Source organism: Hyaena hyaena, unplaced genomic scaffold (genome assembly GCF_003009895.1).
Source record: "Hyaena hyaena isolate Hyena2069 unplaced genomic scaffold, ASM300989v1 scaffold_1142, whole genome shotgun sequence".
NCBI lineage: Eukaryota > Metazoa > Chordata > Mammalia > Carnivora > Hyaenidae > Hyaena > Hyaena hyaena.
In genome coordinates, this window is record NW_024081776.1 from 335,294 (window position 1) to 352,641 (window position 17,348).

A 17,348-nucleotide genomic window follows, 5' to 3' on the forward strand; every position below is an offset into this window, starting at 1 on the left:
CTATTAGCCAGGTTACTCCATCCATCTCTACTGTGCTCTATTTCTGCAATCTAAAAAAATGTGTGACTGAAATGTTAGGACGGGTTGGGACTGCCAGATGGAGAAAGATAAGTCAAATGCTCTTAGGTAATATAAGCAAGAGCATTGCAACCTGACATTCAGCTTAATGTACCCCATCATCAAGTTGCCTTGATAAGGAATGTTGGGCCATGAGGTCCAGAAGATGGTGACATGGGCCTTCTTATGCCCATCAATACTTTCCCATACTTGGTCTTATGGGTGATTGCTTTAGTAGAGTTGTACAACAGCAATTTATGAATGTAAGACAGGAACATGGAAATTAATACCCCAAATGCATAAATTTGATGCACTGAGAATACACTGAGGATGACAAAGAGGATAGACATTTGGCAGGTTTTGCAAAATAAATTTGATTTCATTTCTAACCTCAAATTCAGTTCTGAAGTAAAGAGCTCATGTATCATTACTTACATCTTGTCTCTCTCTAATAATTTTTAGCTTTTGGATATTGAGGAATGATCAGATATCCTAATGTAGTCAGGGAAGGCTGATTTTATTATATATTTATACACACACACGCACAAACTCTTAAGTAAATGGGTCACTTCTTGAAAACAATTCTACATGTTAGATAGGAACTGTTTGCTGTATACATGTAGTTAGACTTGGTCACACTGTTGGTAGTTTTGTAAATATCTAACTACTTTTTAAAAATGCTTATTGTTTTAGTCATTTACAGCTGCTCATTTGGCCTTAGTATTTCAGTCTTTGAGAACACAGCTGAGATAGAAAAGGAACTGTCATGAACCCCAATTCCTCAGTAATGAGAAATTAGGTATGAGTATCATGCAGAGATGTTCTTTAGCTGAGGAGCAGAGAGATGGTCCAAAGGACAAGAAGCAATCATCACATTTCTACAATGTTAATCCAAGAAAGTAAGACTAAAGCATTTAGCATTAGGGACTGGGAAATTCAGAAAATTAAAAGCAACTTCTACCTTTATTTCATACTAGGAAAGAACACTGAAGCTCTCTGGTATACATAAGTCTAAATGAGACTTGATGGCTTTGATCAATAATTAGAAGAAAAAAAGATTACAAACAAATTTTTTTCCAGAAGATCAACATCCATGACATTAAAACTGTGTTTATGTAAACTCATTGTTTCAAAAACATTAGTCAAAAATGCTCTTGGCCAATGTTACTGGAAAAAAAAAATTTTCAAGGACAAACAAGTGTTTAGGGGGCTCTGAGTAAGTTGTAATACAGGAAGTAATTAAGCCCTTATTAATTAGAAGGTAGCATTAGATTTCTTTTCAGAGTCATCAGGCTTATGGGAAATTGAGATTTGCATAATATTTGCACTTGTCCTACTGTCTGTCAGTCACTGACAAGCAGAGGACCTTAAGGCTAGCAGTGCAAATGGATAGATTAGAGGAAGAATTCTTAACTAAATGCCTTGGTGTCTTGGTAGAGCTTGAAATAGTATAAATGGCATATTTTGTAAGAGTTGAAATTCAGCTTTGGAGGGATGAAAATAACCATTACATCATGACTCTTCATCTCCCACCTTTCAAAACGGCTATTGGGAGGCCTCAATTTCATCTTTAGAAAGACAAATAAAACATGAACATCTTCCCCTTGAGATCTAGGTGGAAAATCTAACTTGAATTAGAGTCTGATGCTAGGACATTGGGTGGGGTAACATAAAAAGAGTTTGATTTTATTTTGTGATGGTCTTCTAATTACTTTTAAATTTTTATGATAAAAATATTGTTTGGAAATACAGTAAAGCAGAATGAAGGCAAAAAAAAAAAAAAAGAAGAAAAAAAAAAGACCCATAGCCAATCACTTACAGATAACCTCTGTTGACATTTTGATGTGATTTACTGATTTGTTCTAAAGGAGTGAATTCCGGGGCACAGCTCACACAATCCTGCGATTAAAGCATTTACTAAATAAAATTTTTCTTCTTATTACTGTGATCTGTGTTCTTTTGCTTTTCCTCCTCATGAAGATGATAAACCTATTAATCCTGAGTGCTACATGCTGCCTAAAATCATTCCATGCCCTTGGGCAGGGGAGCCATGAATCAGGTGACCTCTCTAATCTTGCAGACCTACCCCCTACCCATTCTGGAAGAACAAAGTCACAGTACAGAAGGTTCTCTTCAAGTACGGAACTTTGACTGGAAGTGCAGCTCGTTAACCTTGCTTTCCTCTTCTCTATGTTCCTTCTCTTCTTTTTCTCTTCCCCTTGTTCGTCAATTTCTATTCTTCTCTGTTTCAGCAAAACAATATCAGTCAAGGTAATTGATGATGAGGAGTATGAGAAAAACAAGACCTTCTTCCTTGAGATTGGAGAGCCCCGCCTGGTGGAGATGAGTGAGAAGAAAGGTGGGGAAGCTGCTCCAGGGCTGAGCCCAACAGCTTCTGCTGGCCTGTGCCGCCCCTGGATGCCTGCACTCTTCAGATGTGACTCACAACACACACATCCCTCCACCTATGTAACAGGGCATAGACCTCACCCCGGGGCCACAGTGGGCCCAGCCTGTAGCTCCATCAGCCAATTCCGGCCATTCTGCACATTGCAGGGCTGAGAAATGAATGTTCAGTGCAGTCAATCAGGCCTCCGTTCTGGAAAAGATGGTGCTAATGTTTGCTATGCCAAAATGAAACCAGCTTTCTGATTTCTCTTCTAAGTTGGGGTACTTCCTGACAGCTAAGTGAAGCAGGAAGAATTGGTGAAAGTGGTAAATTGGAAGAAAATGTCACCGAGGCCAGCTGGGAGTAGCCGCGATGCCCTTTTACATACTTCTGGAGGTCCATGTGTTGCCAGTTCAACCTCCATAACTTCACAGTAACATGCAGCTTGGTGAACACCTAGCATGAGCGTGTGACGCCAACCATTTGTTTTGCCTTTGTCTTGTGTTCCCACAGGAAGATCATTACCATTAGAATATTTGACCGTGAGGAATATGAGAAAGAGTGCAGTTTCTCCCTTGTGCTTGAGGAACCAAAATGGATAAGAAGAGGAATGACAGGTGTGAGAGTATACAAAGACATACCAGCGAGAAATTGTACTCTTCTCTCTCCGTGTCTCCTACTCTCACACTTAACTCTCTCCTCTTCCTCGGCTCCAAGTACTATCCTTCATTTCCTTGGAAGCTTTAGCAATTTCATCCCCTTCCCTCATTCACAAGTGCACCAAGCAATGCCCCTTCTCTTCAGGAAATGCCCGCTAACCTGGATTAAAACCAGACTTAAGAAATAACGTAAGAGATTTCTGTAATTCAGAAGCGATGATCTAAAAGCATGCTTTCTGTGTTCAGTTATTCACTATTCAGGAATTGTTCTAGAATATGCTTCTGACTATGAAATCTCCCCTTGAACGTTAGTGATAAAGACTACTTAATGCCTCTTAGCAGCGACCGATGAGTCTAATGGCAACTGATAGGAACTTTCAAAATAATTCGATATTTAGACTCCTTTAGATAACCCAGTTTTCAAAAAATAGATATTTAATAAGAACAAATACCTTTGAAGAATACTGTTGTATACAATGTAGCATCCATCTTGACCTAAGGTTTTTCATATTATCAAATATGATGTTTAAAAGCGACAAGAGGTAGACTAGAATTTAGTCCTTGCTTAAGGCTGAGCCAGCCTTATGCTCGTAAATGTTTTGATCCTTATAGAGTCAACAGTTTTCTAACATATACAGTAAAAAAAGAAAAATAAATAGCAGTATCCTTATAACTAGATTTTTTTTAGTTGATTTATACTTACAGATTTTTAGAAAATATTTGAACAAAGAAGCCAATTTCTTTGTGCTCTTTGATTTTATATCTTATTTTCCATGGCCTATTTTTGATAAGGAAGGGCAGGAATTTTATACCACCCTTAAAGATAATATTTTGTTCTGAATTATTACAAGGGCTTCGTATAATTATCCTCAACTAGTGGCCATTTTAAAGGAATTATGTAAAATGAGCATTCTCCACATTAATAGGTTTTACTCATTGCATACAAACAATTGATGAGTAGCATAGGATTAGACCCCTAACTTTGTAAGAAATTTATACTTTTACATGTAAGGGAAAAAATAAAATATCGTCTATTCCTATATAGACTCAACATTTGGGGGAATTTAATCTTGCATTTATAAGAACTCATGGACTTCAGAGTCCCTCAGGAAGAAAAAAAGTGTATCTCCTGACTTATTCATGTCCCAAAGGTAACAGGAACATTTTGGGGACCCATTTTAATGTGGCCTATTTAATATTCTCCATGGGCAGTAGGCAGAAGGAAAAGCCACTTTGGAAAACTGAGCTGATTTCTTACAAAGATGGGATCAAACATGCCTCATTAACATACAGGGAAAAAGCACTTACTTCTAAATGTATTCCTCCAAAACATTGTCTTTTATCTAAAGGAAGAGCATCTTGGATACAGCTCTTTCAATTGCCATTTTAGTAAAATATGCCCTCATGTGAAAGCAAATTCCTTGATATCACTATCTGGTTTCGTACCCTTCCACGTGGATTCTTGTCACTATAAATAAATGTACTGACTTGTTTTAGAAAGCATCCTCTAATGCCACTACCATTAGTAGGAAAACAGGGCTGGAGACATAATTGTAGCATTCTCCTCCACAACGCCTGAAGTAAGTTGTATATGTTTAGCCAGGTAGCTTTCCCCAAAAATAAATGCCACCGCATAGTCTCGGTTTAAAGCACATAACCTAGGAGACAAATCAAGGATGCCCCAGCCCACCCAACCTCCACTTGCCATGTCAGTTTCCATGGAATTACAGGTCAACAAGAAGTATTGTGACTGTGCACTTTTATAATATGCAGAAGTCATAGATAAAGGCACACAAATAAGTGCTAATTCCTGAGACTCAAGTCTTCAGGGTTTAAAAAACATAAGCATCCCTTGATAGCTAATGAATACCAGATAAGTAGAACCTCCAGAGAGAGCTTTACCTAGTGCCAAAGTCTCCTTCAGGCAGGGCAGCCAAAATGGAAATTTCCTCAGATGTTCTATCTGTTGTCATTGAACGGCAGGTATCAACCTGAGATCCTGGATGATATAAGACTTCCTTCCATACGTCGAATTCAGCAACTCTCGGGTGATATTTAATGAGGAAGACCCAGTCAAATAAAGTTAAGATTAACTTCATAAAGCGTTTCTACTATATGTGATAAACTAGATACGTATAGTATATGTAAACATATATAGTAGAAATGTTTTATTAAGTGCCCAGAAATAACATATAAGGTGAATTGTCTACATCTATAACCGATCACACACACTTGCAAAACTTAGTATCCGGACTGTTTATTTGAAAATATTCCCAATGCCTCATTTCCTTGGGGTGCACCCATGTTAGCAGTACTTCTGTACAGTGGTCTCCTACCACCATAATCAAATTTGCCTGGATTTCTTTCTGCTGATATTCCTCTTACTTTCATTATTCATCTGGTCTCTTATTCTGTGTTTGTCTTTGTCTGTTTCTTTCACAGCCCTGTTATTGAATGAGCTTGGTAAGCATTTCATTTCTTTCATTTCCTTTTCATTTTTCTAAGTTATTTTCCATGAATGTCAGGTGATACAGTACCTTTCTGACTTTTATTTCTGTTGATTTAGTAGCCAGATTGTTGTGTAGGGCCATCGGCTTCATTTTTGTGTAGGTCAGATAGTTTATATTCCATTTTTAGTTTAGTATAATCTTTTTTAAAAACAGTGATTACTTAGGTATGCACGAGAATTAAATTTGTGCACTAAGTCCCATAATCGTAAAAGAATGAGTAGCGATTAAATCATGTGCAGATGTTTTCATTTTTTTTCTTAATTGTAAATATAATTTGGCAAGTTTCTGTATCTTAGATGGGTGATCAGGCAGCCAATGTCACTAGTATTTGTTATTTAGATTGTAAGTTAAATAAATGGTAACATTTCTTCTTTTTTCTTTTTTAGGTGGCTTCACAATAACAGGTATGAATTTTTAAAGCTAATGACGTCGAATTTTATTTTTTTGCTTTCTGTTTTCACCAGATGTTGTTTACATTTTTAAAAACCATTTCTCATTTTTATTTGCTTTTATGAAGGAAAATACCTGTATGGTAAGACAGTTTTTTTTTTTTTTTTAATGTTCTTCATTTTCCCCCAAATGCCCTTAAAATCAAACCAAAACCACATTTAGGTAACCTGCGTTAGTATTTACCTGTGGCACATGGTGTGCTCTTGTTGACTTTACACATTTAACATTTTACACCTTAACAATGTGTGTGCTGTGTTTATGTGTACGCACATTTGTGTGCAGAACCTGTAATTGTTCACATTTTGATACTGGTCAATTTATAAATGTTCACATAGCACTGATGGTGTGCAGTGTACCCTGCCAGATGTACCGGAGTACCAGAATAAACAAGACAATTGCCGACCTTAAGGAAACATAGGAATTGACATCTAGGACTGCTCCATGGCTCAAGTTCAGGCTCCTGCTAATACATGATGCCCTATTGGCAGAGGACAGACCATCCCTTCCCCTCATCCCACATACCAATCTGAGCCTCTTTTTGGGGACTTCAGTTTGAGCCTTATTAACATGGCTGATTCAAGTGCATTGCAAAGTGTTCTCTAAAAACCCAAAATGCCAGTCAAAAAGTTTAAAACTCTCAAATTCATACTGGTATCCAGCCTGTGTTGACCACATTACTGAAACTATTTCAAACACAACTCTAAAGCTATTTTCTTGTGTACAGAAGGAAGATGTTTCCTTACAGGATCCTCCCTTTTGACCTTAAGTATTTTCTCAATTTTTCAGACTCATCTACGCAGATTTAGAGAGGGACAGAAATAATAAATGGTAGGTCTGATTTGTCTGAAGCTGTAGGCTGAAGATGTCTCCAAAGGCATCCTAATGGCCATGGCATTTTTCAGTATGTTGTGCAGAGATCCCTAGTGTGATTATTTTTTTTTCTAAAATCAGCTGAGCCAAAGTATTTAAGGAAGGAAATATTTCCAAAAATTCCCAGTTTGCAAATGCTATGGTGAGGGTGTTGGGGGTTAATTAAATCACTGTTCATGTAAACTTAGGATCAGGTAGTTCCAATATGATTCTGTCAAAAGTGGAACTTTCTGAATGTGAGCAATGTCACATGGGCTATTTGCTCTCCACTTCTTCTCTCTAGACACAGCATTTAATGATGAAATGATCCATAGACTCTCAGAGACACAGAAATTGAAAAGGATAAAAATGCTAAACAGGTCAAGTCCTCACAGAGGAGTTTTAAAATCTGAACATCTGAAGCTCTCCCCAGTCAAGTCTCCCTGATTGTGCACTGCTGAAGATTCTATTTTTGAATCTAAAGTGTGGGAATTTACATCTATTTTTTAAACTTTTATCTCATTTTTCTCATCCCATGTTTGAATTCACTGAAGTCTTCTTGGAAATACTCTGCTCCTGTCACCCAATAAGTTGGATCCTTGTGAGATTTGAGGGAGGTGGAAATTGGGCAAGGCAGCCTTCATGGCTTCTGAAATAATTAGAAATTAAAAAGTCAACCATTAGAGAACTATTGTAGTGTCTAGCAGCACCTTCAGTCCTATGCAGCCTGATAATGAGATCTTCACTGAAAACTCTTTGGCTACAGAATGCCTTGTTAAAATACATTGATGTATTTAGATATTGTCCTATTTTCCTTATCGTTGCATATGTCAGGATTTTGCTTTTACAGACTTCCTTTTGTGTCACTTGAAGCATCTTCCCTTTTAAGTATCTAGGTAATAATAGGATTCTAGTTTTCTTTTCCCAGAAATTGTTCATAACATGTTCTAGAATATCTGTCCAGTAATGCCCAACATTTCACGCCTCGGACACATCTTGCATTCAAGACACCAAAGTCACTTCTTCCAAAGACTTCTATCATTTCATGTACTACTTCATTAAATTCTTTCTTAAAGCTTTAATTTGAAATAGTGGGTTTTCTATTGTTGCCACCTCTTCCCAACACTCAAAATTGATACAGTTAGAACAAGAGAATGTTCCAAAACTCTCTGGGAATCTCACCTTATATGAACCTTTTTCTCCTGAGCTGGGTCAGAATACCTGAGATCCACTCTCTACAGATGCCCTTGGGAAGGTTCTAAAACTTAAGTCTAAACAGTGAAAAGCAGCTTTAAGCCTAAAGAACTTTTCTTTGAAGTCACGTTGAGGCTTTTGAAGTCAAGGCTTTGAGATGCAGGGGCAATAGAGAAGAATTAATCTAGCCCTTGGACTCTGCCTACAGCTTTTCTGTGGTCTTGTGCAGCTGAGTGTGAAAATCTGAATTTGAAGCAGAATATATGTAAATTGAAAAAGTCATTTGGTCCACAGCCCAATATATTTCAGAGATTTCATTAGTGGTGGATATTAAGTGCTGGAGGTGATTTTGGAATTTGCAAATCTTTATGTGTTCCTCCTAGACCTTGCCTCATTGAAAGGTGCCTCATTGAAAGGCCCTTGTTTGGACCTATGATCTCATCCTCCCTTGACCTTTTTGGCATAAAACATGATAACCCCTCTATACATTAAAGCTCATTAGAGTGTGTAATTCAGTATATCATTTAATCTTCAACCTTACAGAGTAAGTTATTATTGTTCTCACTTATATGAAGGAAATGAAGGTTGAAAGAGATTAATCAATTGATAAATCAATATACCCCCAAATCACCCATCTGGATTCAGAGCCTGCCCCTCTGATGAGCGTTCTAACCCTCGCACTTTCATTTCCTCCCTTTCAACCTCTTTATTCCTACCTTCATATTAACCTCTTGACAATCCAAAGCCCATCTGTGTCTCATAAACACCATCAGTGTGAATTCCAGTCAAATGAAAAATGAAGGGGACCTCAGGACGGGGAAACTAGAGCACATTAATTTGGGTTGTTTAAAAAAATTAAGTATTCTGGTTCAATTTGGAGAAGAGAGAGGCATCTCTGATTCCCCAAACAGGCAGCCATAGAGTTATACATTAAAAGTCATTATATTTCTCTATAAGTTGCTCTCCCAATTATATTATTCTCATCATACAATAGACTTCGCAAGGTACATGGCTTTTTCAGAAAGCCAAAGTATGAAAATTCTGACACCTTCACACACTTTAATCACTCCAGTACCTAGGGTGGAGGAACCAACCCCCTTCAACTTTAGCTTTGTTTACACTTGGGGAAACTGAGTCTCAGAGAAAAGAGTGCTTTGCCCAAACTTGGATATCAAGCATTTGGCAGAGTTGGTACCAAGTTCCAATTTCACTGATTCTCAGATCAGTTAAATGTAGCTCTTGGTAGAATCAACAGCAGGTGGGTTTAGCAGCCAACTGAGCCAGAAGTTTAATGAAAACCCTAGGCCCAGTTAATCCAATCGTTACTGTGATGATGGCATACCCTTGCAAAGCCTTCCAGTGGATAAAACATTCTCCTGTTCAGACTGCCCAGAAAATAAATAAGCATGTTCCCAGTTGCTATGTTACTAGACCCTTAAACAAAACTATGATGTGGACAGAACAGGTACTTTTATCCCAATGTACATGTGGGAAAACTGGGAAATAGCCTGCTCAAGGCTATGTCATTGCCACCAATATGCTTCAAAACCAGGTTTCCTGTCATCACACTAAGTGCTTTCCATTGTTTCATGATGACTCTGAAGCAGTCACTGAAGGACATGGACCCTCCACTTCAGATGCTTGCACGAATCTAGCTGCACCCCCTACTGAGGAGCGTGTAGTTCATTCACATCTGGCTTGGCTCCTAGAACACTTACCCCCATTTATTTGCTCACTTCTGTGACCTCCGTAGCAGTAACTCAATCCCCAAACTAACACTGCTTGTGATGTGTGCATCTGGATGTGATGTTTAGCTTACTAATTCCACAAAGCTCTGGTGGCAAACCAGTACAGTCCATTCTGCTGATTTTCTGCCTGTCCTTTTCGCTAGGCCAACCTGTCTTCCGGAAAGTTCATGCTAGAGAACATCCGATCCCCTCTACTGTAATCACGATTGCAGGTACTCATTGCATCATGGTCCTTGAAAACCACAGTTTAGTTAGCTTGAAGTTAACTCCCCTCAAGTGTTCTTTAAGTCTTTAGACATTAAACAATTTGGCCCCTGTCCCCTCTAGAACATCGCTAAAGAATGCAGTGGCTTCTCTGCAGCTGGGAGTATGGTGGGTCATCAACAATAACACAAGGGTATCTGCACAGGACAGGACGCATGGTAGAGGGAGCAGATGGACCTGAAGAGAAGATTGGCTCCCATGGCCTCTCCCTCTCCAGTTTCAACATATTCCAGATTGTTTGCAAGTCTCGCTTCTCAAACATGGGTCTTTCATTCCAAGTGTAATGAAGTCTCTTTCAAAGCAAGCTGTATTTCTTTCCAGAGCCTGCCTTTCTTGCCTCCAGACAATCTGATGATAGCCACATATGCACTGATGATAGTACATCTGTGGAGGTTCCCTAGAAGGAACATTGCCAAGGTGACCAGAGGATCACAACCATCCCAAATCTACCGTAAGCTTAGAGCCCAGACATTGTCTCCAAGTCTCTGGATGAGGACAAGGATATTCACTCCTCAGTCATCACCATCGCCATAAGTGGCCACGGTGGTAGAAACACTTCCTCCTGCCCCAGGAGGACTTTCCTCATCCTCACATCACACTTCCCTACTCAATAATCCTGATATTGGCTATATCACAGGATTGTTTTTTGTCCTGTCAATAATGATTTTATGGGGTGCCTGGGTGGCTCAGTTGAGCATCCAACTTTGGCTCAGATCATAATCTCGTAGTATTGTGGGTTTGGGTCCCGAATTAGGCTCTCTGCTGTCAGCACGGAGCCTGCTTTGGATCCACTGTCTCCCTCTCTCTCTGCCCATCCCTGCTTTGCACTCTCTCTCCCTCTCCCCAAAATAAATAAACATTAAAAAAGAATACTGATTTTAACAGTGGGTATGAATTATCCATTTGATCTTTAAGTTGTGTTTGTTGGTTAAGCCTATGATGCTATGTGATGTACTATCAACTTCTCAATTAAATATGGTGAATTTTAAAAGTCTACTTGTATATGTATGCAGAGACAGAGACAGAGAACGAATTTTCTATCTGACGAGCCAAACTAAGTATGCTATCATTGTGCATATATAAGGAGGTGAAACTGACTTGGCCAAAGGAAAATGGACTGTGTTTGATCCAGCATTCAAAGTGAAAAGGAAACAAAATAAAACAAGGTGAAAAGGAAACAGATATAATAGACCATCCAGACAGATGGTGTTAAACTGTTTCCCCCAATCAATAAAAGATATCTTAAGAGAGGACACTTTTTTTAAGTTTATTCATTTTATTTTGAGAGAGACAGGAACAGCATGAGCAGGGGAGGGGCAGAGAGAGAGAGAGAGAGAGAGATTGAATACCAAGCAGGCTCCCCACTGTCCACACAGAGCCTGATGCAGGGCTCGAATTCATGACCTGAACCAAAACTGAGAGTCAGACGCTTAATCAACTGTGCCACCCAGGTGCCCCAAAGAGAGGAGACACTTTTTAAAAAATAGATCGGTATTTGCCAGTATCAAAACTCTGCACCACTAAGATGCTAATTTATCAGTATCATCTTAGAGCAACACTAGGATGTATCTAGCTGCCTCCTCTCCATCACATAGAATTCCCTCTTAAATGTTCATGACATTTATTAAATGAAAATAGCCCTGACTCTCCCATGACATTATGCCTTGGTGCTTGGACTTCTGTCTGCCTGGAATGCCCCCTTCTTACTATACCACCACCTAGCCAACCTTACCACCAACTTCGCCTGGCAAGCTTCCCTGCAAATTCCAAGGCCAATTTCAAATATTTCCTCTTTCCTGAAGGCTTCCCTGACACCTTTAGACAGAGCAAGCTGCTTCCTCACCCTGATCCCTCATCCCTTACCTTGCTGCATTTGAAGTCTTCCCACCTCTGTGCCTCATTTCTCAAGTGAACAACAAAGGATCTTTATATGCATAGAGCATATGTCAGGAACTAGTTACAGATATAATAGCACCAAACTAAGCATTTCATCCTGATCAGAAGAATGGAAAGATGACTAGAAAGGAAATAAATAACCTTTTTAATCATTGTGATTTGATTTCATTTACTACCATGTCCATTTATTTAATGCCATGTTCCAAATAATTTCATGTTTGTGAAATGTGGCATTAAACAATGCTACCACATCACCTTTCTCTTGTAATTTCCCCAGTTTTCTACATTTAAAGCAATTTGACATGTACAAGTAAACTACAGAAAAGGAAGCCATAATAAATATTCTCTCTCCATGGCTTTGCAATTCAAATAATAATGCTGGCTGTTCTTCTGGAAAAATAATGTTTATTTGCTGTAAGTCTCTAAGACATCCATGGGCAGCCATGGTTTTGAACAAAGATACTAAAAGAAACTGCGGCCATGAAAACTACCCATAACATTATCCTGGGTTCAAGGATCAGAAAGCAGGGAATCAAAATATTGATTTGAGCACTGGGTAGATTGGATATCATATATCTCAGCCGACCACTGCCTTGACTACACACACATAATTTCAAGGGCAAATCTGGAGGACACCAGTTGGAACTTTTTGCCTTTTCTTGGGTCATAACTTCCCAAGCCTACTATAAAAACACTACTACTTCTGCAGTTAAAATTAATCTCCTTGCACTTCTCCTTTGCATCTCTTAACATTTAGCAGTTTCTGGCCAGTCCAAAATCACTTATGTTTTAGTCTCCATCTAATTTCATTGTGGCCATGTAAGAATTAGGGATAGAAAAGCAGATTCTAAAATATCCTTTTAGGAAGACACTACTGAATACGTACTAAAGCATTAATATGCTACATCCTGCTTCTGCACTGGGTTGGTTTTGACACTTGGTATTTAAAATGCTAGCAGTACTCCTAGCCCATCTGCTCTGTGCTCTAGCAGTGAACTGGCCAAGGAACTGATTCTCTACAGAATTTGCTAGAGTATCAAATGGAACCACCACAGCAATGTCCTCACCAGAGGGAAACCATGCCTTTGGAAGGAATGAGAGGTATGGACTCCTGCAGAAGCTGATGCCTATATAAATACAAAAGGCAAGAAGACTGGGCTAGAAGTCCCTCCCTTTCTCGTGTTTCCTCAGTCAAGAGATTCCTACAGCAAGCAGTTTGCCAGGAAAGTTCTAGAAGCAAAGGCATCAGGGCTGAGGTCTTTTCCATACCACTCATACTACTTCCTTGGAGATGAGGTACACTTGACTTGACTCTCACGGGAAGTAGCCTGTCTTGTTTCCGCATCCTGGGCCTGAAGGACAAGGAGGTAGAGTGAGTACAGGAATGGTGTTTGCCATGTGCGTGGCCTTTTCAGTCTGAGATTTATCCTAATGACCTTCACACAGAGAGGAGCCAACTGTGAGCTTCCCCTCATTAATGGACTCTCAAGTCCATTAACATTTTCTTAACACCCACCAGCCTCTCCTGGAGCGTAAGCTACATAGTGGTTCTGGAAATAATCACGCTCACATGGTGAGTAGTATTAACTCCCAAGGCTTCACCTTTGCCCTCCCTGTTTACTTTAAGATGAATGTGGTCCAGATCTTCCTAACAAATCTCAACTTTGCACCACAGAGAGGAAGCACTAGAGCATAGGCATCTTTGTGAAACATGGACTGGATGGTTTGCTTCTTAACTTGCAACAGGAGCTCTGGCTAAGATCAAAATTTCTCTTCAGCTAATTTGGTGGCACTGGGGCATTTTTCTGTTGTCTCTAGAAAGTGGAGAGGAGGAGGCCCAATTCCTCCATCCCTTGTGTCATTCTAGCACTTTTCATTGTGGTTCCTTTGGTCACCTGCTAGAGGAATGTATAAAAACAGCCAGGGGAACCAGCATCACAGGGGACAGCTGGGTGAGTCCCTTAGCTGATACCACGCAGGCAGAGTATTTCCCAGTGATCTGCCCCGACCAGCTCCTTTCCTGATCTGCACTTTGGCTTGTGCTCAGGTTGTGGGTCATTATAGTCACTTGCTGTTAACAGTGATGTGCTGCCTGTCAGGCCAGCAATTCTCCCCGCCAGCCTTATGATCTTCCCCAAGGGACTTTTAGTAGGTCATTAGGGCTTCCTTCCTTCTCGGTTTTCTTGTAGCAGAACCCAGCGATTTCCAAAGAGAATTGAGCACAGGGCTCAATTTATTGCCCTTCCCTTTCACAGAGGAATATGATGACAAGCAGCCGCTGACCAGTAAAGAGGAAGAGGAGAGGCGCATTGCAGAAATGGGGCGCCCCGTTCTCGGAGAACACACCAAGCTGGAAGTGATCATTGAAGAATCCTATGAATTCAAGGTATGCTCATGGACACTGCCCACGGGGGAGGCCAGGCCCATCTAGGGACCAAGACTGTCCATAGTGTCGGCAATCTCAGCAACTGGCTCATTAACTGTGAGGTTTCTCGGAGCAGAACTGGAATTAGAGAGGTAGGGAACCTAGAGGTCCTGCAAACTGAACAGTATCAGAACCAGGGGCCAGTGTGTGGCATCTGTCACTGCACAGGGTCAGAGGTGCACCAAAGGGAAGATGCTATCTGAGGAGAGAGCAAGAAGCAAAGGTGGATTCCAAGAGATTGTTATGTGTGGAGGAAACCAGCTCTATCTGAAGATGCAAACAAACCCATTAGAAGCAAACCATTCACACTGCTGACAGTTAGGAGGCTTTGGTTTTGGAGGGGGAAGGGGAAGCTCTTCCTATAAAACATCCATCCCATTGACAAGTTCTCATTTATAATTAGCCTTCCTCTTCAGATCCTGGGACATTTTAGCACAGTCAACTTACTGAAGGTATATAGTGCCTATAACCAGAGAGCTTACAACTGAGCAGATAAAATTGGATTCCTGGTTCTCTGGATGACGAAGTCATTAAGTTAAGCGGATGGGCTTTAGGGTGAGCTTAGAATTTTGAGGTGAAACTTGCTGTCCATTTTAGAGGCTCCCTTGGTCCCTACCCCACCTACCATCCCTCCTCGTCCACACAGCCCTGACAGCTGAGAAGACGCCATGAGAGCCACCCACGAATTCTAGAGTGGGGCATGAAAAGGAACCTCATTCTCTGGTTTTCCAGAACTACAGACCCAGAGTGCAGCTGTCTTTTCCCCAATTATTTTTCAAAGGCAGACTCTGCTCCTGTTTGGAAAACCAGAATGAGGATCCCAAAAGGGAGAATCAGGCCAGGAACTTAGAAGCCTCAGTATTTTCTGTCGATGTTTCATAGTACTGGCCTCTTTTCCTTTAGCTGGATCCATTAATTTTTTTTTAATTAGTTCACAAATTGAGGCGCCTGATAGGGGACAAGTAGAAGGAAAAATATCTTTTGCAACTAAAGTGGAATTTTTTAAAGATAAAAAATGCAATTAAACATTCCCCTTTGGGCTGCTGCAAATCTGTTTCTTTCACCCATTCCCATGCAAAGGAGGAGCAGGGGTAAACATTGGGACCGGTGCTCTCTAGGTAGACCCCAAGTATCAGAGCTCACCTGTTGTTTGATCTAGAACCTGCTGACTGACATACACACACAGGTTCCCCCTGATTCCATGGGTACAGATATCTCAGACTGTCCATTTCCACGGACCAGTCGGTCCAGATGTCGCCAACCTCACTCTTCCTCATGCCCCCTCTTTCCACCTGGAATCAGTGAGCCTGGTGCACCTGCTAGAGTAGAGATTCCCCTACTTGGCATTTCTGTGCAAGTTTGCCTCCCAACCCTCCAGGGCTCTCTTGGGGAATAATTATATGCTCTCTCCTTTATGGGACAGCCTGCCTTCACCTTCCATGCACCCAAGACTAAGAAGAGCAGTCACAGAAACTCTCTGTAGGAAGCATTGGATTGGAGATGGCCAGGCACAGTCTTCCAGGCAGCAAAGCTTTCTTGGGTCCAAAGCTTTCTCTTGTAACCATTCCAATGACTTGGACATTTGAAAGTCACCCGGTCTCTTTACATAAGTCCACTTGTTCAGGGTTCTTGTCTTTCTAGAATAGCTTCCATAGGCTATTTCCTCCCATCTCCTCAAAGTTCATCAGTAGTTACTATGAACAGGAAAGGGAGACTGAGGGCATGTTCCTGAAGGACCCTCGAATATCAATATTGACATAATGTTATTCTTTTAAGAAATTTATGTTTTTTTGGCCAAAGCTGTTTTTAAAGAACTTATTCAGAACTCTTAGAACTCTTAAAGACCCAGATCTGGGTTATACCTCAGAGTGTCCCACTCAGCCCACCGGGTTCCCGTTTACCATTTTGTGACTAAGGGTTTGGCTTCCTGACACCCACTGCTGATGGTGAGGTTATGACAATAGCCTACGGGTCTAGTGCAGTGAAGAGTTCAAATTCATCTTACTTAATGCCCCCTCCTCCCATGGATCAAGGGAGGACAAATATGCAAATTAAATCCTCAGAAGAACCAGGCCATCCCATACTTCCCAAGAGTCAAGGTGAATTAAAGTTTATAATCTACCCTGGGTTTTTCATACACACAAATTTTAACTTTCATGTATTTTAAAACTTTGTTCTTTAGAGAGAGTTCTTGAGGCAAGTCTGTGTGTTTAATGATTACAGCAGTTTATCTCTTTAACTGTTTATCTCCAAGGTGATGGGATTCTCTACCTTGGCATCAGAACAGAGGGCTCCTTTGGAGAGACCTTCTCCAAGTTTCCATTACATTTAGGAAAAGTCAAAGTCATTTCTTATTATATCATACACAGAACTGTGAATTGGCATCAGCCAAGACACTCAGTGTGCTTGATAAAATGGGCCTGAGCCCAGAGAGAAAAGACATGCCTGTCATGTGCTTGAAGTTACTGTGGCCAAGAGCAGTGACGGTGACAGTGGTTATCAAGGGCACTAGCAGTTCTAGACACCAGGCTAGTGAGGAAAGGTCACCACCCTAAGGAAAACATCTAGCAAAGAACGATGTTGAAAATATACAGTAGGCCAGTTGGAGATGGGCCCTTTCATGCTTATTATCATCTCCATGTTCAGATGACTCTCGCTAAAATAGCACACTTGACATTCTGATTGAGCTCTGGCCTTCTGTACAAGGCTGCTCAGGTCTCATTTTCTTTACTCCTGGTTAGCTTATAACTTGCTTTCTCTCTCTCTTGCTCACAAACCATAGTCAGTTCACATGCTTTGCATTAAACATGTACAGATGTTGACCTAAGACAAATAATATGTGTTTTCTGCCTCTCTGCAATTAGTGGGGATTCGAGGATGCTCTGACAGTAAGTGCGGATGTGTGGT

The 17,348-nt window shown here is 40.5% G+C and overlaps 1 protein-coding gene across 3 annotated transcripts in view; it reads left to right on the forward strand.

Moving 5' to 3' along the window:
• Window positions 1-17,348, forward strand: part of LOC120224258 (sodium/calcium exchanger 1) — a 317,659-nt gene that overhangs the window by 245,076 nt on the left and 55,235 nt on the right. Inside the window, exons 2-5 of one of the 3 annotated variants that reach the window (XM_039222495.1) lie at window positions 2,960-3,063; window positions 6,002-6,019; window positions 10,000-10,068; window positions 14,272-14,402. In XM_039222495.1, coding sequence (XP_039078426.1) covers window positions 2,960-3,063; window positions 6,002-6,019; window positions 10,000-10,068; window positions 14,272-14,402 — 322 coding nt within the window. Of the gene's footprint in view, window positions 1-2,339; window positions 2,417-2,959; window positions 3,064-6,001; window positions 6,020-9,999; window positions 10,069-14,271; window positions 14,403-17,348 lie in introns of those variants that run through there. The other 2 variants (XM_039222493.1, XM_039222494.1) reach the window with 2 other exon arrangements.